This window comes from Electrophorus electricus, chromosome 10 (assembly GCF_041902795.1).
Source record: "Electrophorus electricus isolate QZ-2024a chromosome 10, ASM4190279v1, whole genome shotgun sequence".
NCBI lineage: Eukaryota > Metazoa > Chordata > Actinopteri > Gymnotiformes > Gymnotidae > Electrophorus > Electrophorus electricus.
The window spans coordinates 29,483,900-29,508,585 of NC_137506.1; the positions used below are offsets into that span (position 1 = coordinate 29,483,900).

A 24,686-nucleotide genomic window follows, 5' to 3' on the forward strand; every position below is an offset into this window, starting at 1 on the left:
GAAAGTGGTACCACAGACGCACCGAGACACTAAAATCCTCTAGTGTCCGCTTAAGATTCAGATTTGCACTGGCCCTGAAAAACTAATTAAATATTGCTGTGAATTTAAAGCAGGTTCTTGTATATATCACGTGTTGATGTGAGATCCCGCAGCACCGCCGTTGTAGGTAAAATAATCCAGATTTTAAAGGTCCTGCTATTCTAACCCCTCCACAGATCCCCTTGTAACCAGCAGACAAAACGCCTAAAGCACTGATCGGCAAAACACAGCCCACCCACCTACTCATTATTGCAGCTGCCCTCCGACATGACACGAGAACAAAGTAGACATTAGGCCGCATTAGACCTAGGGATGGCAGTCATCAGTAACCCGTTATCTGTTAATGAAGGGAAACACATGCAGGGCGATACACTGGAACCGATCAATAGCGCGCTTGGACAATGAGAAGCGTTCACATAAAGGTGGAAATGCAAATCAATTTCAAACCGTGTTTGCTTTGAGACCGTTGGGTCTATCCCGGGCAATTACATGTTCATTAAAGCTAATTTACCATGTACGCTACAGCGAAAGCAACAACGGTTTGTTTGTGCCCCTGGTTTTTAAAAAGACGGAGACGGACAGTTTAATTCTGGCGACTAATACATCTGGATATTAAAAGATGCGAGTTACCGATTTTCATCGTAGCTATGCTTAAAACAGTCAAGGAACTCTGATGTAAATATTTAATGGTTAGATAATTCGCGACGCCTAGCAAAAACAAATTGTATTATAATTTCCAGTACGCTATATATATATATATAAATTGATCGAACCTCTATAGCACGTTTTGTAGATTAATTACTGAACCAATGAGCCTGAAATGTATGGCCATACAGCAAGAACCACCTCCGCACAAGCGAGTTTGGCAGGGAACGTGTGAACTTGAATCAGCCCTTTTATACTGTATTGTGAGCTGATCTTTGCCAAGTTCACAACTGACTGAGAGTCATTCTGAGCACTTGACATCATCCAAGTAATGACACACTTAAATTAATTTGACGAATAGGTTAAAGTAAATCATTCATATTATTGTAATGCAGTTCACTGTAAAAATCGTTATATGGTGTGATAATGACAAACTGGAAAGAGCTCAGAAAAGAAACAGATCAATTTTATGCATATGATCAAATTGGAACACAGTTTAAGGATTTCGACTGATGGCTCAATACAGGTATATTTACACTTGATTTTTTTTAAATTGCAGAAGAACAAATATAAATTTGGTTGTATACACTTTTGATATCTTACACATGTCAATTTTGTCAATCTTTTTTTCAAGCTTTTTAAACATTACATCATCCCAGTATCTTAAGACAGCAAGATAATGTTGAATGGTGCAATTTTTGAAGTTAAACTATGGAAGAGAATAGTGTGGTTTTACAACAGTGGCAAGAATAATAGATGATCATGCTATTTTATGCAAAAAGAGAGATAGACTTCAGGAAGTAAGTGTGACACTTTTTATGTATATCCACCTTCATCTATACCATTAAAGTTAGTAAACTCCCTGTCTATCAGAAATTGTATGATTTCAGTCCTTTAGCAAAATGGAGGTGAGCAAACATTTTTTGATTCATGAACACATTGCATCCCATAAGCCCTTGTCACCTTCCTAAACCCAGTTAGCTTCCCAGTACAGGACTGTACCATGCTGTGTTTTGGCAGGAAATCAATAAAGGGGAAAATCTGCTCTAATCATCCGTACATTTACCATCACAATCAACAATCAAAGCCAAGACCTGAGTCTTTATTTGTAGGCCTGAGCTGCCCAATTTTCCCACTGTGAAAGGCAGGCTAAATTAGAACCCTTGGTTCCTGTTAGCAGCTCTTAATGGCTCTGATTTGTGAACTGCTAAATGAGGTTATGTAAATTGATCCTGAGAGCAGACAGGGGCCCCCAGGTGACAGGTGCAGTCACCCAAGAGTAGGGGCGGGGGGGGGGGGGGGGGGTATGAAGCAAGGAGGGAGAAAAACTTAGCAATGCTTAGAATCTATAAGACCCCCCACCACCACCCCAAAGAAACCATGGATTAGATGGATTTTCAATTAAATTCTCACAAGGCAAGTTTGGCGTTCATTAGTGAAGAAATCATTATAATTTTTTTCCAATCGCGCAGACAGTGCAGTTAAGAGGTTTCTAAATGCGTTACAGCTCATTCCTTTACTATAGGAGAAGGAACAGTGACGCCTATTAACACAGAACCTGCACTTTCCTCTTCCACCGTCTGCCTGTCTACAGTTGTTTAGAGTCTCACAGTCTGCAAAATTATGCCTTTTAAAAAATATAGAGGTAGTCAGTATTTTTGTGAGGAACATGATATATATATATATATGTGGGATATATGAAAATCTAAAGCTTGAATACATTTGTATTTATATAATAGCAATAATGCAAAATGCTTGAATCCCTCCAACTAGTAGAAGTGTTTTTCAAATATCCTTGAAATGTGTCACAATTGTATTTCTAGTTCAATACTTTTGCAGGCAATATGAAGTTGATACACACACACAAACACACACACACACACACGTGTGTGTGTTATATTTTAAAAATAAATAACTGAATATGATATGTTACCAAAACAGACAAAGTTGTATCCACATTTTGGATTTTGGGAGTGAAAATAATAATGCTGCTTCTTCTTCTTCTTTTATTACATCATCTAGAGGTTTTGTTCCTATTGGCTATGGCAGCTACTGTACTAGGAGATGCAAAGGCCGTTTTTAACATCTGCCTAAAAGCCTTCTCACATTTACAGAAAGAAAGAGAGAGAGGATGTCATTTACACCGATTTGTTTGAAAAGGAGATTGAAATTCTTCATTAAAACATTAAACTTAATTTAATGGGTTATAAGGTTTAGAAATATATTGATAAATAACACAATGATATTGATGAAGCCCAGCTTGCCTGCTTATCTTGGCAACTAAAATCAACTATTATAGATTTTTTTTTTCTGTCTTGCTCTGTGGGAATATGCACTGGCAGTAAAATGTTAAAAGATGTCAAGTGTTACAGTTCTCTTCCCACTGGAAGAATTTAACTACACCCCTGAAAGGACCGGAGCTGAAAGGTTTGTCTCCAAACCCTTCCTGAAATGATTAACCCGTCCAGAGAACATTTTCGAGTTCAGAATTGAGAGCTTTTTGGTTGATGGTAATTGTTCTTTTTTTCCTCCATTGTTGAGTTCATCAGTCTCCCCTCATTATATGAAAAGAAGAAGAAAAAAATGTATGAATAGCGAAGGGAGATTTTCCCACAGTCTCTCAGAATACAAAAAAATACACCATTGTAGGCAGCTTCCCATCCCCAATGTGCTTACACATTTGTTTGACAGTCAGTGCAAAGGGGAGCAACCTTTTCAGAGTTAGTTAGGGGAAAAACAGACATAGCCTAAATACTGAAGTGGTTGGGGATGGTGACAAGAATCTGACAAGCTCGCCATAAGGCTGACACTGGACACGGTGGATATGGAATCAATGGCAAATTCATCAACCTCCTTCTAAAGGTCAGGTAGCTTTGCTGGACTCAATTCACAATTTCATTCAACTAAGCAATGATGCTTGATTGACAAGCGAAGTTATTAGCTGGGGGGGACCAGTGTCATCCATTGACTCAAACAGCTTTGAATTTGACAGGATACTGCTTTTGATACAATGTGACTGCGTAAGGCAGTATGCTATGAATAATATTGGGCTAATTATTATTGATAGCCTTCTACCTTACACAATTTTCTTACGTTACAGGAAATTTGCTCTATTATACAAATTTATCTGTAGGTCCAATCTAGGTTATTCCTTTGTAGCCATTGAACGTTATTTAGCATATTTAGCCTGAGAGCATATTAGTTCATACAGGGAAATGCAAGGATTGATCCCTAAGTGAGAAAATAAATAGTTGCTACGGCGTACGTATGTAGAGGGGGGGAGATAATAAATTAAGGTTAGAATTAAGATTTAGTTCGTAACTAAGACGTAACTGAGGGCCTTTTCGTTATCCCCTTTTTCAGTCTCTCACCATGTGGCTTCCAGTGGACCCTTCCGGTTATGACGTAACCAAAGAAGTACGCTTTCCACCAATCAACGGCGCCGTGTGACGCGGCAGTGCCATGGCGGCGAGCGAAGACGTTTCCACGGAAAGTAAACACGACACGGGCGTCTCACAAGTGTGCCGTAACGAGGGCCTTGGAAATGCATTCAGAGAGTGCTTCTCGTCTCTCCTCGATTCGATCGCAGAGTTCGGTTCCGAGGTTAGTTTTTCTTCCACGCAGGCTACTGTGTGAAGTGTTTTTATGATGGAGCTCGCACTGAACGTGCCGTCGCTAGCTAGGGTTAGCTACGTGGCTAAAATAAGCTAAGCTAAAATAAGATAAGCTAAGCTAAGCTAAGATACTTTTCACCTTTTCTTCTCCTTGATTGTTTTTCCGAATTATATTGACACAGGCGAGCGGCGCCGGCAGAATGATGGAGTTAGGTATCTCTAGCGTGTTTAGATACACAGGAAAAGCGTGTCTCAGCGTTTCCTTTGCTGCTTTAAACCACATTCGGTTCGATTCCTTCTAGACATGTCGCTGTAAATGGTTAAGTATACAATATGTGCAAAATATCGATCTATCGAAAGTGCATGGTAGAACAGTAACTAGTAACCCACTATTTGTCATTTGTTTTACAGATAAAAGTATGCTCTGAAGTGTTGAGCATCACAGCCAACGTGAGCGATGTTAACTACTCTGAACTTAAGCCGACGCATATATACAACTGTTTACAGCAGCACATCTGCAAGTTACAGGTAGATGTTCTCGATGGTAACTTGTACAGACAATGGCAACAGCCAGTGGAGAAATCTGAGCGAATAGATCGTGCGGTAATAAAAGAAATCATTTTATTTGCCTTCATTAGGTTCTGACCGAGCCATGCACTGATTAGCCTACACCTAAACATGAAGGAGCAGTTGTCCATAAATCTGTTAAAGGTCTGTAATTAACTTTATGCTCTCTTTCCTAGTCAATATCTGCAAATCTGAAACAAATGGTGGATGCTGAGAAGCCATCTATCACAGCCAGCTGTGAAACAGCAGGGAAATCGAGGGAAGAGTTGGTAGCAACATCTGAGAAGGAGGTAGTTGTAGGCTCAGGTCACGTTCCTACTACATCACAACACCACACCACCCCCACGGATGTTGTGAAGGCCCAGCTTGATGATAACAGTGTCCAGATCAAGGCTGGTAAAGCAGAGGTAAATACGGTCTCACCTGCAGTATGTAAAAATACATTGATCTAAAGAACTGATTCAGCAAGTGTCTTGAATGTTTTTCAAGGCTTCAGTCCACTGCCTTTCTTGGTGGACTCAGAAACAGCTAGGTTATGCTAGAGATGATTTTCTTTTTGTTCTACTAGAAATATCTATTAGGTGCTTACATAAGCACTCTAAAGCTGTTTCTATTTAACAGTACAATTTTGAAAAATACACAAACATACTTTTTAGTCTGCAGTTCCCATTACAATGCAGTAATGTTTAAAATGCACTCATCTTGACAGCATAAACATGTGTTCAGTGCACTTAAATTTTTTGATGTGATTTTAATGTACTGTAATTCTGAACTTGGGGTAGTTATCAGTTTTAAAATGCCTTTGAAAAACAAGGTGAATACTTGAAATGAACCCAATTTATTTGGGAGGGAACAACATGAGTGAATCAAAACAAAAGAATCCATAAAACGAAAGGTGGCATGCTGACCTCAAGTTACCTCAAGAGAGAATCAGAGAGGTCTTTAAATGGAAGTTAAATGAAGTGATGCGTGTATATTACTAAGTGGGTGATCCACAAATAAGATGAATTTCAAAAGTACACATTTCAAGTTTATTCATATCATAGGGTTAGGGGCTCTACACACCATATTCATTTTAGTTTGTTAAAATAGCAGACATACTTATTGAATCTCAGTAGGTGACATTGGTAACATAGTTTGCCAAAAATATATCCACAATGCAAATGTGCATTTTAGATTTTGTTTTGTTCATTGCAGTTTTTAAAGTGCACTGATTGTCAAAAGAAATGTAGGATTGTGGGCTGAGCTCAAAATGCATTTTGTAGTTGGTAAACAGCAGGACCTATTGGCATTCCATTAAGAGAATAGAATGGTGATGAAAACCTGGGCAAGTTGGAGTTGTTCGATGAGTTGGTGCACGTTTGGTCAGCTCATTTGAACTGGGTGTGAACTCTCAGAGGGCTGAAATTCAGTTTTGGATGGAAGACATTTAAGTCCATTAGTTGAACTAAGCTAGAAAATGTATTGTTTTGAAGTCTGAAGGAAGTACCAGTTAGGGAATTGAAGAATTACATTATGTGAAAAATTACATTATGTGTATTAAGCCACGATTAGAAGACCATTCATAGATCCCCTGTGTGTGTGATCTTGAATTCTTCCACAATATTGATTTTAATCAGTGTACGCATTTAACTGGTGCCGTGTTGAAAAGCAGTTAAGGCTGATTTGTCCAGTGTTACCTGTTGCTTGTCTAAATCTAATCAGCCCTATGTGGTCTGCCATACAGTGACTGAATTATTCTGATTCTGGCTGTGGCTCTGGGACATAACTCAGTACACTGAATGGAGGGCTCTCTCGCGGCTTGCTCTGCCTCAGTGAAAAATGAATAGCCGCCCTGTTGGAGAGTCCTGAGAGGTCCAGGCTCTCGCTGCATCATGAAGTGGAGGCTCATTACTCTGTGAAATTGCATGTGGGTGAAATACAAGGAGGCCTTTATTTTTATATTGTTTTTTTTTATCATTATTTATGGTCACTAGAACAGACAGCCAGAGCAATCTCTGCAGTGTGAAATGGCTGAGAGTGTAAAATGTTTTGATACTTGTTGTAATTGTGTCCACTGCACTCGTTATTCACGTAGCCCCAGCAGATTTCTGTTCCTCATTATCACTAAACAACAGAAAGACCACAGTGGATTGATTTCTCTCAATAGCTCATCAATTCTGCACTCGTTTTCATGTCTCTCTCTCTCTCTCTCCCTCACTCGCTCTCTGCCTCTCTCTTGCTCACTCTCTGCTCTCTCTCTCATTCTCTCCCTCCCTCTCTCTCGCTTGCTCTCTCTGGATCAGATTGAGCGTAGGATATCTGCATTTATAGAGCGCAAACAGCTGGAGATCAATGAAAACAATGTGCGGGAGTTTTGCAATGTGATCGACTGCAATCAGGGTGAGAACGAGAGGGCAGCGGAGGGGGTGGGGTGAGGGAGTGGGAGGTCTGCTGAATGACTGCCAATGTTTGCGAGAGTGCTGATTTTCCACTGGCGAGAGGTCAGACTGCACCGCTTACAGAGCAGACTGAAAGCCCCGTTTTGGCCTGGCCAATTTGGAACTAAGCTCAGATTCTTCATAACGCTCACGTAGCAGCCAAAGTCATGGAGCGTGTTTGAGATATGCCTTCTTCAAAGGTATATAGAAGCTCAATGAGTTTGTATTTGCATTTTTGAGCTAGTTATCATAGACAGTGGAGCATATTATTCTTAATAGTAAAACTCGCATGGCATTTGTATGTATTTATTCAATGTCAAATTCAAAATTTAATGCATATCCAGAAGCTGGTCTCCTCATTATGTGTGTGCATTAGTGTGTCCAAGTGCGTGTGAGTCTTGAGTGAGCTGTTTCTGAGTCCTGAGCTGTTATTCTGTTCCTAAGAAGTCTCTTAAATGGTTCCTTATTTCGCTACAGAAAACAGTTGTGCCAGAACAGATGCCGTCTTCACGCCTTATCCGGGTTTCAAGAGTCATGTCAAAGGTCAGACTAATCATTGCAGTATTTTACTTGTTTGTCTTCTGTTTTGCTCACCAATTTTAAAGATATTTCTGGACTGAAATGTACAAAAGTTACAATTAACAAAATGAAGTGAAAATGGTTTGCCTTTAGATTGTGCTGTCAATTATTTGTTCATGCAGTGACACGAGTGGTGAATATGTATGGGCCCCAGACCAGAGGGGGGCTCTCTGAGCAGGGTGAGCAAAAGTTAGGCTCATTCAGCAGAGACTGTGGAAACCCTGCCATCGAGGAGCGGCTGCAGAACATAGAAGCTCACCTAAAGCTGACAGCGGGTGAGCAGGATCTGCGAGCAGTGACTACCTGCCACAGGACGCCCGCCCATGCTTGTGTGCACAGGCCTAGTTTTACACATGCGTTACACCTAACGAAAACTCCTGGCAAATATGATCACATGCTGTAATTCTTGATGGCTCCAGACAGCTTTAAAATGACTTTAAAGTAAATCCGCTCTGTGTCTCATGCCTTGTAGCGGGACCGGTGCCTCACAGCGTTTACCAGCGGCTGAAGAAGCTAGAGGATCGAATCCTGGAGCTTGAGGGCCTTTCTCCGGAGTACTTCCACTCCACAGTGAGTGGGGGTGGGGGGATGAAGTGGACGTGTTTGTACGTTGAAAGGGGGGAGGGGTGTAGCTACAAATTGAATTCTTCAGAGGAGAGTAGCACTCTGCAATTGTGCAGGTTTCAAATCTGTTTGTCTGAAGCAACCACAGTATATGCTGAAAAGCAAAAGTAATTTCTATATCAATCAGTCATTAGGAAACGTGTCTCAAGTGTCATGGAAGGATCCACAAGTGTTGCCTAATGCATCAAATCCTATAGAGCTTGCATGGTATAACCGTACAACATATTTCAGAAGTGACACATGCAGTAAGGAAACTGGCAGTAGCGCACAGTCTGCTCCATCACCTCCAACAGTCGACGATGGTGTTAATGCTACTTGTGTGTAGAGGAGGTTTTTTTGAGGTTTTATCTAGACAGGCAGTAACAGAATGCCATCCCAATGTCAGTGACTCCTAAAGTACACTGCGTTATGCCACTCCTACATTATCTATGTAGGTGCCATGCAGCTTGTGTTTTTTTAAATTTTTTTAATTAAATTTTTTACATTTAAATGTGTGGGTTTTTTTCCCCCTCCCCTCACAACAGTCAACCTAAAAGTTCTTCAAAGCCATTAAAAGCTGATATGGGTAATATTTTTTCCCCTCTCTTCAGAATTTGTTATCCATGTCAGATTGTAGCCCATCAAAGTTAGCTGAGTAAGTGCTCTTGAGCTGTTCTCCGCCTCCTGCCACTGGCTTCACTTAGTGCAGTGTAGAGCTGAGAGCTTGCTGATTTCCATGTCCTTTGGAAAATGTGTGCGCTGCCTATAAAGGGGTACGTCGAGTACACTGTAAAATTTGCTGATCTTTTTACTTTGTGCCACTGCTTTTAACGAGTCCAGTAAAGTAATTAAACCATAGCAGCGAGGGCCAGCTATACCAAATCTCGGTGTGTATTTATGTCCGGACCAAAGAAGTGATTGGAATAAAGCCGAGTTGCTGGAGGCTGATGAGAGGAGATGGCCGGTGTGGATGAGGGGGCCGTGGGTGTCGGGCAGACGGAGGTGCCCTCTTCTCCGCAGTGCTAATCAGTGCAAAGACTGCCCTTCCATCGCGCCTGGTGATGAAAGTCCATCAGCAGTGCTTGTTGATCGTGATTGCTTCACTGTAACGTAACACCAAATGCTATATGAACAGTCCGGCCTGTGGGACGGGCCCCGTTTTGCTCCGTGGTGCTTGCGTGTGCGTGATATTTGTGTGAGGTAAGCTCTTGATCTGGGTTGAGTCCTTGGGTTTGAGCAGCATGGCATCTTTGACCTGCTTTTCTACATAAATGCTTGTCGATTGGTTAAAAAATATTTCTTTGGTTGATCAAAGCCCATCCTGATGTTTTATATACTGGCTTTGTTTGGTTTGACTCTAAGGATCTGTGTTATTCCCTTGCAGAATCTTTGCAGTTTTGTTTTGCTCCTTGTTAATTGGTACTGTTCTTCATTACAGAGCTACTCACACAAGCGTCCGAAGGCCTCTGTATCTCAGGTAAGTTTCAGGTCAGTTGTATATATTGACTGCTGTCACATGGTCCCATGTTCCAAATGTGTATACAGACTAAAAACCTCTGTATTTTTTTTTTTTTTGCAGAGCTACAGCCTGTGTGAGCTGGATGGGAAGATCAATGCAGTTAGAACAGCCTTGCTGAAGAGAGCGAGTGAATTCCACTCCACAGACGCAAGGGAATTTCCATTTTGAAACGTGTGCATGTGCTCATATACACAGGAAAGGCCTTCACTATTTAAAGACAAACTACAACTCCCTTGTTAAATCCTTTCTGAATCTATAGTGAGGACTTGTCATTTTGTCCCATAGCAGTTGAGTTGTACATATGAAAATATATCTGTCTCTTTGAGGCAATTGAGGGAACTGGTCCATGCTGTCATTTTTCTTTTTTGTAAATACATCTTTTCTGCAACAAGAATTTTGAGTATTTATTTTTTGCATTGAAATGTCTATACACATATGTAGAGCCCATTTCTAAAATGTAACCTTCAGCCTTGAATTACCAGGGTTTCATTTTTCAGTGCGGCGATTGGTTTCTTTATTGTCTAAGAGGAATTACAAAAATGATGTCTGTACACTTAAAGGTGTTAAATAAAGTCGGGGCCAGTGGTAGGGAATCTAAAGCAGCCTGCTACCTGTACTTCCTATCCAGTCAGTTCTTGTTCACTTCCCAAGGTCTAACCTGTCCAGAAGCCCAGCACACACTGTACATTTCACAGATTTGTTGGATAAAAAGAGATTTCTTTGTGATGTAATGAAATGTAGTTATTGGTGATGACCAGGACTGAGGAGCGCTGTGTGTGTGTGTGTGTGTGTGTGTGTGTGTGTGTGTGTGTGTGTGTGTGTGTGTGTGTGTGTGTGTGTGTGTGTGTGTGTGTGTGAGAGAGAGAAAAAGAGGAAGGTTGATTGGAGGGAGGCAGGGAGTGTGATCAAACTACTGCTGTGCATCTCCGCTCACCTCTGCAGCCTGTCATTGCAACAAATGACCTGATTACATTTTCCACAAGCTATGAACAGACAATTAGTCTGGGAAGATTGCTCCCTTTCTCCAGTCCAAGAGCCTGCACAAGGCCACACGCAAGGCAGTTCACCAGTGATCTGCAGTCACATTCTGACCTTCCTAAGCACATTTGATTACAGTGATTTCAGTAGTACTGTTTTCATTGCATTATCTACTGACCACTGACTGTTGTGGATGAAAATGATGACTAATAAGGCCTTTTTTTTTTCTTTTTTTTTTGCTGGAGAACAGTAGGATTTATAGAAGAGTAGAATGGTAATATTAGCATAACAAAGACAAATCAATGGGCAAATCACATCTGAGGTTGATGGAAGTTTATCCTGTCAGGTGGAACAGCTTTGATTTGTTAGAGATGTGTGTGCTACTTAGAATGTACAAATATATATGAAGTCTGACATCATTCCACTTTAGTAATATAATGTTGCCCATTGCTTACATGATTGTGTCATATGGATGTAATTTACGGGGGCTCTGGCAAATTACTAATTATGTCTTTGTGTGCACGCAGACCTTTTCATTGCTAATGTTCTACTGTAGGGTTCTCCTCCCGTGAGTTGAGCTTTTCATTTAGGCCCTAACTTCTCCACTGACAGGTTATCAAATGTGCCTGAGTGCGGACCTGTCAAAACATGGGACTTGTCGCGGTTCTCCGTGTGAGGGCTCGTCAGCGAGAGGGGAAGTGAAAGGCATCTCTTCCAGGTGTTCTGCACGGCCTCTTTCCTTCTCCCTGCGCTCTCACTTTTTGGACCCCCCCCCGCCCCCGCCCCCTGGCCCGCAGTGCACCATGGGAGGTGCATACTTGAGCCCGGGGACAAAGCAGACGAGGAGCTGGCCATTGTCCCTGCTGCAGCTTTTGTCTCAGTCTTGGGCCCCTTATGTAGCTTAACGAGAACAAATTGGTTGAACAATAACGGATGGATTATGAATGAGAATAAAAGCCTTTGTTCGGAGATATGCCCGGCTAGGATCCGTTCGATCCATGGCCATTGAGCTGAGAATGCGGCTTAATAGGCAGGTGAAGGACCTCTTGCTGAATGTCAATTCTATCTTTTGTGTTTTTAAAAAAAAAATTCAGCATTTTGCTACTAATTTTGGGAGTTGCTGGAGCATGCTAATGTCTTTTTGATGTCTATATGTGCACACAAAAATATTCAAAACTGCTTTGAGTACTAGCAAGAGGGATTTTTGAGATGGAAAAACCAAAATGTTGAAGCATAAACGTACCATACGGTAATATAAGCCATAGAATATGATTTGCTTCACGGAGCACTACTGTGCATTTTAGCTAAATCATTTCCTTTATTATTGCTAAGAGCTATGATGTTGTTGTACATGTTAAGGGCAGCACGGGCTGTTTTTGAGTCCAGAAGGATTATCTCTATTTCCCACCCACCCCCACTCCAGTCTGCTCCTCCTTTCTGCTCATGGCACTAGGTGCGAGCGCCCTGATTCGCCCTCTGGTTCCTCTCTGTCCTGTAGGGTCTCGCTCTCTCTCCCACTCCTGCAATCTCTTCTGTTCTGCCTGTATGTGATTAAGACTTTCTTGGAAGTCTAAAAAAAGAGAGAGACAGCCAGTCAGGATTTCCTTTTTGCCACTGTCCTTCTGCATTGTGTGAGAGAGAGGGACTCATAACCATTTATAACTCGCAAACTCTTAATAGGCCTCGGCCCTTCAGAAAGGAGGAGTGAAGACCACCCCCCTTCTGTGACTAGTCAGCTTCGGTCTTTTTCCCCCCATAGCGCTGTGTCAAAAAAGGCTGTTGCTCGTTTGTGCGGGGACGACGACGACAATGAAGAACAAGGCTGAATCTCCAGCGCGGAACAAAAGGGAGAAAAACAGGTTTTTCATTCTGTGGAACATTAGATTCTGACACATTTTAGCATGTGTTTCTTTCCTCTCTCTCTCCCCTCTGGCCTGAGTGCAGTGGCTGGGCTCCTTAAAAAGGACCACCTGTTGGCTGGCAGGCTTCTCTTCATTATGCCAGCAGCTATTATTGCAGGGAGAGGAACACTGCAGGGGGGGTTCTGAAGTTAACCCTGCCCGTCTGAAGCCGCACGCTCCCCGCCACGCATCAGGAAGTCACATGCGCGCTCGCACGCGCGTTCTTATACCTCCGTGCACTTTTTTTTCTTCTATTTTTCAAGAAAAAGTAGTCTCTTCGTAATTCTCTGGTGATGAAATACAGAACGGTGATGAAGTTATTTATGCCATTCTGCTCTTTAATGTACATTTTTAACACATTGAATACATATTGACACATATTGATAAATTGCTAAATTTGATCAGGAAAGGAATTCATTCAGAATGCATGTCCAGCAGTGTGGGCTATATGCAATGATCACAGAAAATGACCGGACAACTTTGTGAAAGAAACTTTCCTAATTAAACCTGGAAAGCAACCTAGTTATTCGGTATTAGTAAAAGTGATTAATCTGTCAGACGCGATAATGTCTTAATTAGGCGGGGAAACATGCAGATTTGTTGACTCGACAGTGTCATTTGAAGCCCAGACGACTTCTAAGCAGTTCTTTATGTGTGTGATTCAACACACACACACGGAGAGGTTTGACCGTGTAAGACTACGAGCCGCTCTGGCGCAGCAGCACTGGAGCTATGTGGCGCCGGCTAGGCTTTCTGGGGTTAAAACGTGGTGGCAGTTATATTGCTGGGCTGGAGCAGCAGGAGCTGAATTCAGGCAATTACAATCAAGTCAGGGCGCAGTTAGAGCGTGGGCCCTGGAGCCTGAGTAGGATGCTGATGAGACACTTAGCCACACAGCTTCAGCCGTTGGCCCCTCCTTTGACTACCAACCCCCCCTGCTGGACAGCCGGGGATCGGATCCCTGCGACTCCTTCACACGCAACTGCACTGCCCTCGACGTCCATCAAGCGCTGGAGATCATGTAGAGCTGCTCACGATTATCATTAGAAATGGATAGCCTACGCATGACAGTCTATCCCACTTCAAAATCGTTGTAAAAGTGTTTTGTGTAGTTGTTTAATTTGTAGATTTTATTTTCAACCTGTCGACCTGGTACTCTCAAGTAAGGCAGGTTTGGCAAACTGCAGCCCAGATTTCTCCTTGTGGTCCAACATTGGAAACACCTTACATTTACAGCAGAGGTTCCAATCACTTGTAAAAGTGCTTCCTCATCCCTATACAAAGCAAAAACTATCATCCATGTCACACCACGTTTGCAGACACTTGGCCCCACATTTTCCTGTAGTGGGTGGAAGCGGAGTCGGGGGTGGGGGTGGTGGGTGGGGGTGGGTGTAGCACACCTGAGGCCCAAGCATGCCCAGCGTGAGCTCTCATCTCTGGGCCATTTCGCGGCGAGGGCCTGCATGACGCACAGCACCGAGAGGTGGGGGTGTGTTCCCCATCCTGATTACTCCACCCTCCCACCCCACCCCCCACCCCCCACGGCCCGGATCGGCTCCGGCCTCCTACAATGCCGGCATCTACACAAATCACTTCTGCACACCCCCCCCCCCCCAACCCCCTAGTGACATTGCCACAGTTTGCCAGGAGGAAAGAGCAGGCAGGGAGACACCTGAAAGCAATTAGGCTGTATGCTTGTTAATTTTCACCAAAGAAAACTCTGTGATTTTGGAGAGCTCCTCGTATTTTTAGCGTGCTCCCTCACGGCGCTCCGTATGGCTGGTGTTTTTGTCATGGCAAGTGGCACACACCTGATTCCCGCCGCTCGTTTTCAGCGTAAAGTGCTCCGATGTGCAAAGTTAGCTTCGCCCTATTGATTTTGTTAACATTTTCACAAATATTTTGTTGCGGCCGATCTCTGTTGACATGTTTTATTCTCGGTTTGGGCGCCTGTAGGTGTGGGCCGTGCAGAAATGGGGCGTGCACAGGATAAGCCACTCCACAGTCACTCTGAAGGCCCATTTCCCTCTAACCAAGCTGTAATCCACACGAAACATGTAGCCACATGGCTCATTTTTTATTTGCTGTTCCTTTTTTATTTACTTGATTTTTTTTTTTTTTTAGATTGTTGGTTTGGTCCCTCAATTTACCCACAGCTATCTACTGCCTGATGTGTTAGTGAGCAATCCTCCACCTCCTATTGGTACTGCCGGCTGTGCGGGTAACGTTGTCGTCTGCCTCCTGTAGTCCAATTTCTCTAGTAATGGCTGTTTTTAACAGCGGTTTATCTTTCCTTAGACCCCAGACACTGCTCTCTTTCTCTCTCTCTTTCTCTCTTTCTGCTTGCAGCTCTGCTCTGTCCCACTGGCAAATTATTCCATCTTTGTGGAGAAAGTGAAATTGGAGTGCACTGATCCTCTTTTGGCGGCAGCTAGGATGGCCACAGCATTACCCTCGGTTGACACTAGTGACAGAGAGGCAATCACACATGGCCACATTCTGACAAAAAACACTCCAGGAAATCACAGCACAATAAGCTCTGACTCTGCCTACAGGCCAACTATAGCCACACACAGACACACACACACACACACACTGTAATTACTGCTACTATGACGATTACTATTATAAGGTACCTATGAAACAGTCGTATTGGATGCTTAGACTTGTATAACATGGACATTAGACTATGGGTTTAGCGGACCATAACTATGCCATTGTCAATGTACAGTAAGATCATTTAATGTTATATGGCTGTGAAGACCCATATATAAAATATAAACTAAACATTACTGACTAATAAAAAGAATTGAAGTAAATCAAAATTTACATTACATATTTAAATGTTTGTCATTAAGCATTGAACCTTTTGAAAATTATCCCGAAACATTACTGTAAAATAGAAAATATATAACATGCAAAAACTGTAAAAATAATTACTTCTTCTTTAATTTGCTACATAAAATAACAGCATAAAAAACAGAAAACCTAACACTGCCTGGCTAGATTTAAGGACCCCACTCATACCACACTCCCAGCGTGCGGCACCAACACACAGACTTATTACCTTCCCTTCTGTCCCCGTGGAGCTCCTTATTTCCCCAAAAGACCTTAACCTCTTGTCCAATAGGCAACACCTTAAACTTTTTGACACGCGCTTCTCCCATGAATAATAGATGGTAGGCCATTTTGCCTGAGGACAACGTGGGCCACAACAGGTTATTGTTGCTCATGATTGCTTTGCAGATCAGAGTGATATCAGAATTTCTGAGTGATGGTTTCTTAAACTCCCTGTGTAGTATTTAGGAATAAAATATGTACAGTGAAATCTATATTTAGCACATGTGGCCATGCAAACAAGTAATTAGTGTGCTTTCATATTTTTCTCCTTTTTCTTCTTCCCAAAAAAAACAACAACACCACTGTATGGACATTTTGCACCTCTGTGAGAGTGCACACACACTCAGTTAAATATACACACACATGCACACACACATACATAGAGATACAAGGGCAAAACCCAATTTCATCTGTCAGGGCAGAAATCAATCTCATATCTCTCTCGTTAATCCGCAATGGCTCTCTCCAGATCCTGACACTAATAAGGTATTGAGCAGGTGAGGCTAGGGACTGTGGGCGAAACAGCCAGGCTAGGGGGGCTGGAGTCTGGCACAGATCCAGTTCAATTATGTGACTTGTATATAGGAGAGAGGAGCACAGGGAAGGTGAGAGAGAGAGAGAGAGAGAGAGAGAGAGAGAGAGATGGGGCACAAGATGAGAGGGAGAAGCAGAGCAATGGGTGAAAGACTTCGCAAAAAGAAGGTTGAAAAAGACATGTAAGGTTGAAGGGGGTGGAGAAGGGTTGGAGAAAAAGAGAGAGAGAGGGATGGAGGTTAAAATCGATCCCATCTGTGGTATGATGGTTAATTAAAGCAGCTCTTGAGTAGGCTGAGGATGAGAGGCTTGGCTGGGCTCCTGCAGGCAGAGCTCTGATTGCTTGGAGAATGGCCTCTTTCTCCCGCACAGGGAAGAGGAGTGCTGCTAGCATGCGCAGACCCACTCACACACACAAATGAAAATGCATAAATGCATGTTTGGAACGAGCACACACATATGCACCCTCGAAGATGCATGTTAATTTAAGGGCAGAGTGTGGGGGGAAAAATGGCTTCTTACTAAACATGCTGTCGTTTGGGCACATGGCATTGACCTTTGATAAGCCCACGATGAGCCTATGATGATCTGTTATGATTTTAAATTGGTGAAAGTCTTTGATTTGTGATGGACGTGGGCATGCATTAGTGCAGGCTTTCCCCCTTGGTCTGTTGCTGCTGTTATAGATATAGGTTGACAAAGAGATCACTGATGACCTGAAACTCTGTAGCCTTGAATACCAGGCAATAGCCTCTGGTGCCAAGAGCGATGTCTCACGAAGACACAGAAAGGAAATATCTCAAATGAAGAAAATGAGAGCCAAGCCTTTTTTTAGCTATCTTCAACATTTCCCGGAGGCACTGCTTGCCTTTCTAGCTCTTAAGACAACTTTGAAATTTATCCCCCTCCCCTTCAGAAGTGAGTGCATTTATATACGGTCTGATGCTCTGACCATAGTTTGTAAAAAGTCACAAACTCCATAACCTTTTCTGTTTAATTGGACGATGTCATACTTGCATTAAACAACAACAACAAAAACAAATAACATGTTGGATAACAATGCAAATACACACAGCTCGATTATAAACAACTCTATTATGAACTCTTGTAAACAGCTTTTTTTTTGTTGTTTTTATGGGAGCATGTGTGGCTGCATAACCAGAACGTCAGATCTTGCACAGTGCAGAAGATCGTAGGCAGGCACGTAGGCCTACTGGAGGCTTAAACGGACGCGATGAGGTGGGTTATAGGCTGCCAAAGCATCGATGGTGCATATCACTGGGTCCGTTAGGAGGACGACTCCGCCTGTTTCTCTGCCTTCATGTAACGGAATACAGTTCTTTGCATAATCCCTGTAAACACTTAAAGCGACTAATTTCCATAACTTGAGTTTTGACTGTAATTGGGGGAACCGCGTGTTAACACAGTGTCTGTGCATGTGATAAAATATTTTAAATTATAATTACCAGTGTCAATATTACGGCCACAAAAAGGCAGCAAAAATGTTGCCCATTCTATACCGCGATCTCCCATAGAATCATTTTGAAATAAAACATTTGAAACAGGATTAAGATATTCTATAAAGTCTATAAGGTACACAGAACAGCATTTTCAGGAATTGTTTTGTTGATTTTAAATGAAAAATAATTTCACAAATGCTTTAGTGTTTCCTAAAAATCCATTTCTGCTGTCCTAATGGAATTAGGGAACATACAATCAGATTGTTTAGTGTACTTCAAGAATACACCTTAGGCATAATTTAATAATACATTTGATAATTTATTTGATAAAGCGTAGGTTAAATTAATAGATAAATATAATAATAAAATAATAATAATAATAATAATAAGCAGAAGAAGAAGAAGAAGAAGAATACAACCTCCATTAATATAACAAAGTATTTTAAAATAAATATTTATTAAATATCAATCAATATAAATAAATAAATAGAATAGACATTTAGTTTAATTATATTCCACATGTAAAAATATATTTTCAGAAGTGGTAAAAAAAAAGTGGGGTTAATAAATATATAAGAAACAGTACATTCTGACTTGGCTACTTGTTAACTTTACTTATCTGAACTTCATTAGAAAGGAAACCAAAGAGCAACACATAATCCGTGTCTGTGGAGTCTTATCCTTCGTGCTGCACTTATAGCCAACACTATCACTGTACAATCTGAATATGAATAGCTACTGAATAGGACAGCATGTTTGGAGACAAAATACATTAAAAATGATTTACATTATTCTGTTTAATGTACATCTCAATTGTAGACAGTTGAGACATAAACAGTCATAACTGTTTAATCATCTTTGTGTCCTTCAGACTTCTTGTTTAATTGCAGTTTTTTCTAATCTTACAGTGTCTCATTTGGTCTCCATAATTACTGCTGTGGCATGTGACAGGATCCTTTCTAATCTATTTTAAACATAAAAATAGTTCCAGTGGTGTCCCAGTGCAGTAGAAAGTGTACACATCCAGCCAAACATCAGTAAGGGTGTCAGAAGTATAACATGGTTTTAGGAGGAACTGGAGGAGACCTGTCTTCTCCTGACGCAGAACCAGGCACATTAGATCTGTAATCATACTCTCCATGTCGCAGAAGTGTGGCAATAAAGCTCATCCCTTCACAGGTGTATGAATTATGTATATGGAGATGATTTGATGGGTGTGAAAGCGAGAGGGTCTGATTGAGACGCTGTGTGTCGTGCATTATGTTATCTTCTCTTGCGTACCGCATGGAATGCCAGGGTCAGAGCCCCTTGCTAATTTGTGAAAGGCTGTCGGCTCGTGAAAGAAATGAGAAAATTATACATTCGAGCTCAAATCAGCCGTGGTTCTTGGGGACATGAGTACAATGGCGTCTGCAGCCAGCTTTGTTCGCCAGACACCTGCCAGCCATGCAGCCTCTGCACCTGAACACTGAAGGAACTCACCAACTGTTGTGTATGCTCTCTATGAAAGCTGAACACAAGTCTGGGAGAAACTTGTCACAGGCCTGAGATCAGTTTGTTTCTTCCTAAACATAATGTGCTGTTAGGCACAAAGGGTAAACACAGACCATGCAACATAAACCACATAGCCCATTTGAACTTCCACATACCACATATAGTACGGCTTCTGAGATTTTCCGCTCATAAGACGCGGCAATCATTTACAGGCACACTGAGCTGCTGAACTGAACAGTTCTTGACTTACCGATCGTTAATAGCAGATGAGAAGACTAAAAAAGACACATCAAATATTAATATGGTTTAATACAGCAGTGCTATTAGTATGCTATTAGCATGCTCAATGCTCATTACCGCTCATTCTCACATAGGCAGAGGGGTTTTCCAAAGTCGAATGGAATTATACCAGTCACCTCCTTGGCTGCCTGAGAATGACTATCGCACGGACCCGGGGCCTCTGAGCCCCAGCCGTGGCTGCCTAGCAATAAGAACCCACGGCCACGGCAACATGGAGCAGAAGCCTGGAGAGGTCTTAAGGGAAGCTTTAGAGAGCGGTGCGAAAGCACTAAACTGTACATGGGGCGAGCGCTGAAGCACGCTCAAAAGGCCGGAGCACTCTGCCTGCTCCCTCACCGTATTAATTGTCACTTCTGTTGCTTTTAATTGCCAACTTTTTCAACCCTGCTTGCTATTCAAGCCTTATCCCTCCTCCAGACACTTACGGGTTGCTAAGACAACAGCCCAAGGATCCAAGACCAGTACCACGTTCAGACTCATGCATTCAGTTTTGTAATGTCAAAACATCAGAAATATTCTCTAGGATTTGATTTGTTTGTTTTTTGTATATTTTTCTCTGAAAAGCGGGACTGGCTACATGTTAAATTCAAGGTTACCTTGCTTGGTTACCAATACACACCCTTGCATGTACATGTATGGGAAATTTTTCTATGAGGGTTTAGCTCATTGACAAGCCCTGACTTTCATATACACATTCAATTCAATCCCTCACAAGACTCTTTGCTTCCTAAGGGTTCAAACGTCTCAGCTGCAGTGACGCCCGAGGGCTGACCGCTCACAGTGAGGCCCTGGCCAATCATTTACCTCAGCAGTGACATTCCCCACAGCTGTCGTCACACCTGACAAACAGCTAAACAACTAAACTTCTCTTTTACTCTCTTGCTCCCTTTTCTCTTAGGGGCAGCAGGCGTGAGCGGAGCAAGGCCGGTAATCTTGAGCAAACATCATTAATTGTTTCCTCCTATCTGCTGCAGTGAGCGTGCCAGGGGCCTCTTTGTGCTGCTATCAGCAGTTTAAAGCAGTGCTGAGGCGCAATGCTAGGGGCCAGCGGTGCCAGGCGTTTGATGGCTCGCCCCTCCCGCTAAGTCCGTCTTGCCTCCAGAGACTGCGACTGTACAAAGCCGGCTCCACTGAGGACAGGTCTCAGGTCAGAATACCGGTCAGGCTAGCGTGTACTGTGTCATGCTGCTAACGGCTATTAGCGGTGGGGGGTAGGGCACTAGGGAGTAGAGGTGATTTGTGGATGGTTTTAGCAGTGTTTGGCCTCGGCTAACACATGCCAGAGGTGTCCTCAGCAGAGATTAAAGAGGCTGATTTAAGAGAGTTGACCGGCCCCACTTCCTGGGTTAGCTGCCATGGATGCTAAACACACAAATGCACTCACACACATACAATGATACAATGCCATGTAATCCAAACAGATAATTTTTTTTTTAATGTAAACCCTAACTCTTTGGAAAAATACATTTCCTCAGACACACACACACACACACACACACACACACACACACACACACACACACACACACACACACACACACACCACCCTCAGTCATCACTAGTGGCCACACGCTTGCAAACATACACCGACTCATAAAAACACGTATTCACATGCACATGCACACACACTACTGCACCTGCCACTACTCTGACCCCCATTACAGAGGTCAAGGAGAAATATGCATCAGATTATATATCACATAGATGATGGAGGGATGGAAAAGAGAGAGAGAGAGAGAGAGAGAGAGAGAGAGAGAGAGAGAGAGAGAGAGAGAGAGAGAGAGAGACTGGCCATTTAGACTGAGTGCAGGACTGTTCACATCCCCCACAGTGGTGAGTAAATACAGCCTAATGGCCACTGATTAATTTTCATTGCACTCATCGGCCCAGCAAAAGAGAGATGTAATGACCTGTACCTCTCTCTCTCTCTCTCTCTCTCTCTCTCTCTCTCTCTCTCTCTCTCTCTCTCTCTCTCTCTCTCTCTCTCTCAACCCCCCCCCCCCCCTTACTTTGCGGCTCAATTTTTGATTATAAATTAAAAGGAGTAGTAAATGGCGTAATGCTACGTCTGGGCTCCTGATTGCCGTATTTGATTAGAGAATGTCACTGGGCACGTTTCCTTTTCTCTTACACTGAGACACAATGGCCCTTCTGCTCCACACTGCAGCTAAACGCTAACTGGCACTAGCATTAATCAAACACATTCTTTCAGCCTTTCCTTCTCTCGACTCGGTCTTTTCTGTCTCCCTCTCTCCCATTCTTCCTCGGCTCGGCTCTTTGCTGACCCCCTCCCTTGTTTACTTCAGGTGTATGAAAGGCAACAAGTGAAAAATCACCAGCAATTAAAAAGCATTCAGGCTCGTAGGTAAGCAGGCCGAGGAACACAGACGCCATTGTCTCTCTCTGGACTAGCGGAGTTTCAGTTTCCTTCGCAATCCCCTGTAAATTGTCGTGTGTTAGTCTTCTTTAAAAACAATAAGGATAGATATCTGCATGTCGCAAGAATGGTTATACTTGAGGGATCATAATCTATAAACATTGGCATTCATATTGATTCCTTTTGCAGTTGCAAATGATGTCTTCCACATCACAAATCTCAAGACTTCCGCAGCACTTTGTTACGGCCACAAGAGTTGCTATTATCATCATCCTTCAAACATTCTTACTCTCAGACCTGATAGGTTCCACTCCATACTGCTGCCTAAGGCAAACATATGACTTCTCTCTCTCTCTCTCTCTCTCTCTCTCTCTCTCTCTCTCTCTCTCTCTCTCTCTCTCTCTCCCTCTCTCTCTCTCTCTCCCTCTCTCTCTCTCTCTCTCTCTCTCCCTCTCTCTCTCTCTCTCTCCCTCTCTCTCCCTCTCTCTCTCCCTCTCTCTCTCTCTCTCCCTCTCTCTCCCTCTCTCTCTCTCTCTCCCTCTCTCTCTCTCTCTCCCTGTGCCACCTCCGTTTCATCTCCCCATCATAGATTTAGCCCTGTCTTTCTTTCTTTTGCATTAATCCTGGATATGGTTCACTCCCGGTGCTTCAGCTCGGCTGAGCCAGGAGAGAGCGCTGGGATAATGGGACCGTGCACGCACACGCACGCCCGCGCGCAAACCCGCGCGCATGCCAGCCGCCTGTCACGGGGTCAGATCAAGTGTGTACAAACGTGAATCAATTCATCTGGCCAAGGCAGTTGGAGTAGAAAAAAGACATCCAAGGACAATTTTTTTTTTCCACTCAGCAAAAGGAGAGAGAGAAAGAGAGAGAGAGAGAGAGAGAGAGAGAGTTGCATGAGGGGACGCATTAAAGAAAGCGCGCAGCATAGCAAGGGAAGGAGGCGGAGAAAAGGAGGACATCTTTGGTGCATGCAGGCAGGCCTTTGTACGCAGGAAGGAGAGATGGTACGGGAGGCTGTGAGGTCAGCCCTCTTCCCCCAGGTCCTTTGTGTGGGAGGGGGTGGTGGAATGGGGAGGGGGGGTCTCACGAGAGCCGCCAGGCCGAGTGGGGAGAGGAGAGATGGGGCAGGGAGCGGCCTTCCACCCCCAGTGAGGCTCCAAGGGGGTGGGGTGGGGTGGGGTGGGGACCTGAAAAAAGATGAGGTTACACAAGAAGGAGGCTTAGAAGGATGGGAGAGGATGGAGGAACGGTGCTAATGGGGAAAAAAGGGGGTGCGGATGTTGCCGGCCACCCCCTCACTATCGTCCCCGCTCCTGGCTGACTTCACAGTCCTTTAGAACGGTCCGATGATCCTCTCCTAGCCTGGGCTTCGGGGCAGGTGCGAAGCCCCGAAGAAGCAGCTCAATGCCTGCGAGGCGGTGACAGAACGGCTCCCAAGGTTCTCCACAAGACTCCTTCTGTCTAGCGCGACATGTCTCCTTGACTGCGTCTTCTTCATCCTTCGCCACCCCCACCACCCCCGACCCTAGCCCATTCATCTCTCTTTATATAGCTCCTGCCTCTCACCCATAACCTTGTACCTGACTCCTCTCGAAACCCTCTCTCCGCAGCCATTCATTCCGGCAATTCTGGATGAGATTCTTGCGAGGAATTACACAAGAACAATATGAACTTACACGGAAGGTACGCTGGCTCATGTAATCGCTCTGAGTGGTGAAACGGAGACAGACAGCCCGCGTCTGTAAAACCAGGACCCCCTAACAATAAATCAGCGCAGATGCTTTTAAATCTACGGCACGCGCTGCGCTTACTATCAGGAGTAGGAGAGTGGCGTGGCCCCCGGGAAGGAGCCCCGGTGTCTCGGCCGTGGCCCGGTCTGGGCACGTGGAATGAAACGCGCGAGTAAGCCGCTCGTGCGTACCCGCACGTCTGGCACTTCTCACGCCGGCTGCGCTCCCCACTCCTTTAAAAGTAGAACCACGAGCACCACCGGAGGATACAGTAAAGTCTCTAATCAAGGCAATCAGTGCTGTTTTCAAACGTATGAAGAACAGGAGCAGCGAGTCGGCTTCGTCGTTGTCTGCGGTTTAATGACTTGTTTTTGCATTCTGATGGAGGGGGGTGATTGTGCCTTGTCACCTATCTCTGAAGATAAAGGACTAGCCAATTACTTTGTTTGGATGCTAATGATTGGGTTTCATTAGTGGCCGCTCTTAGCCTCCCTCACCCGGTAAATGGATGAATATGCTATGATTTCAATTATTGGAATTATGGAAATTGCTTTTAAAAAGACAACATGGGTATCATCAGCTCTCCGCTGTGACATAATGTCACTTTAATTTCCATAATAGTTTTAATTGTCGGTGGTCCTGTGGTGCGTTAATCATTTAATTGTATTGTCTTTTTCTTCAACGACACCTACGTTCAGCCACCTCTCAATCACACGAAATCACAATCAGGATTAACTGAAGAGTTGGCAAAGTCCATCTGAAGATGCAATTTAAAGTTTTTAAGCGGGGTTCTTGAAGTCTTC

General features: G+C 43.4%; 1 protein-coding gene across 1 annotated transcript; it reads left to right on the top strand.

The window, feature by feature from the left end:
* Positions 1 to 4,122: 4,122 nt before the first annotated feature.
* On the top strand, positions 4,123 to 10,380 carry mbip (MAP3K12 binding inhibitory protein 1). The gene is made up of 9 exons (XM_027004870.3): positions 4,123 to 4,287; positions 4,710 to 4,826; positions 5,042 to 5,272; positions 7,151 to 7,247; positions 7,763 to 7,828; positions 7,987 to 8,139; positions 8,337 to 8,434; positions 9,906 to 9,944; positions 10,047 to 10,380. The coding sequence occupies exons 1-9, from the start codon at positions 4,147 to 4,149 to the stop codon at positions 10,152 to 10,154; spliced, it is 1,050 nt and encodes a 349-aa protein (XP_026860671.2). The 5' UTR covers positions 4,123 to 4,146; the 3' UTR covers positions 10,155 to 10,380.
* Positions 10,381 to 24,686: the final 14,306 nt, after the last annotated feature.

Bases quoted from the DNA above. Each gene is read 5' to 3' on its own strand.
- mbip (XM_027004870.3), top strand. From the start codon at position 4,147: ATGGCGGCGAGCGAAGACGTTTCCACGGAAAGTAAACACGACACGGGC. The intron at 5,273-7,150 runs GTAAATACGGTC...TCTCTGGATCAG, and splicing joins TCAAGGCTGGTAAAGCAGAG to ATTGAGCGTAGGATATCTGC. The intron at 9,945-10,046 runs GTAAGTTTCAGG...TTTTTTTTGCAG, and splicing joins CGAAGGCCTCTGTATCTCAG to AGCTACAGCCTGTGTGAGCT.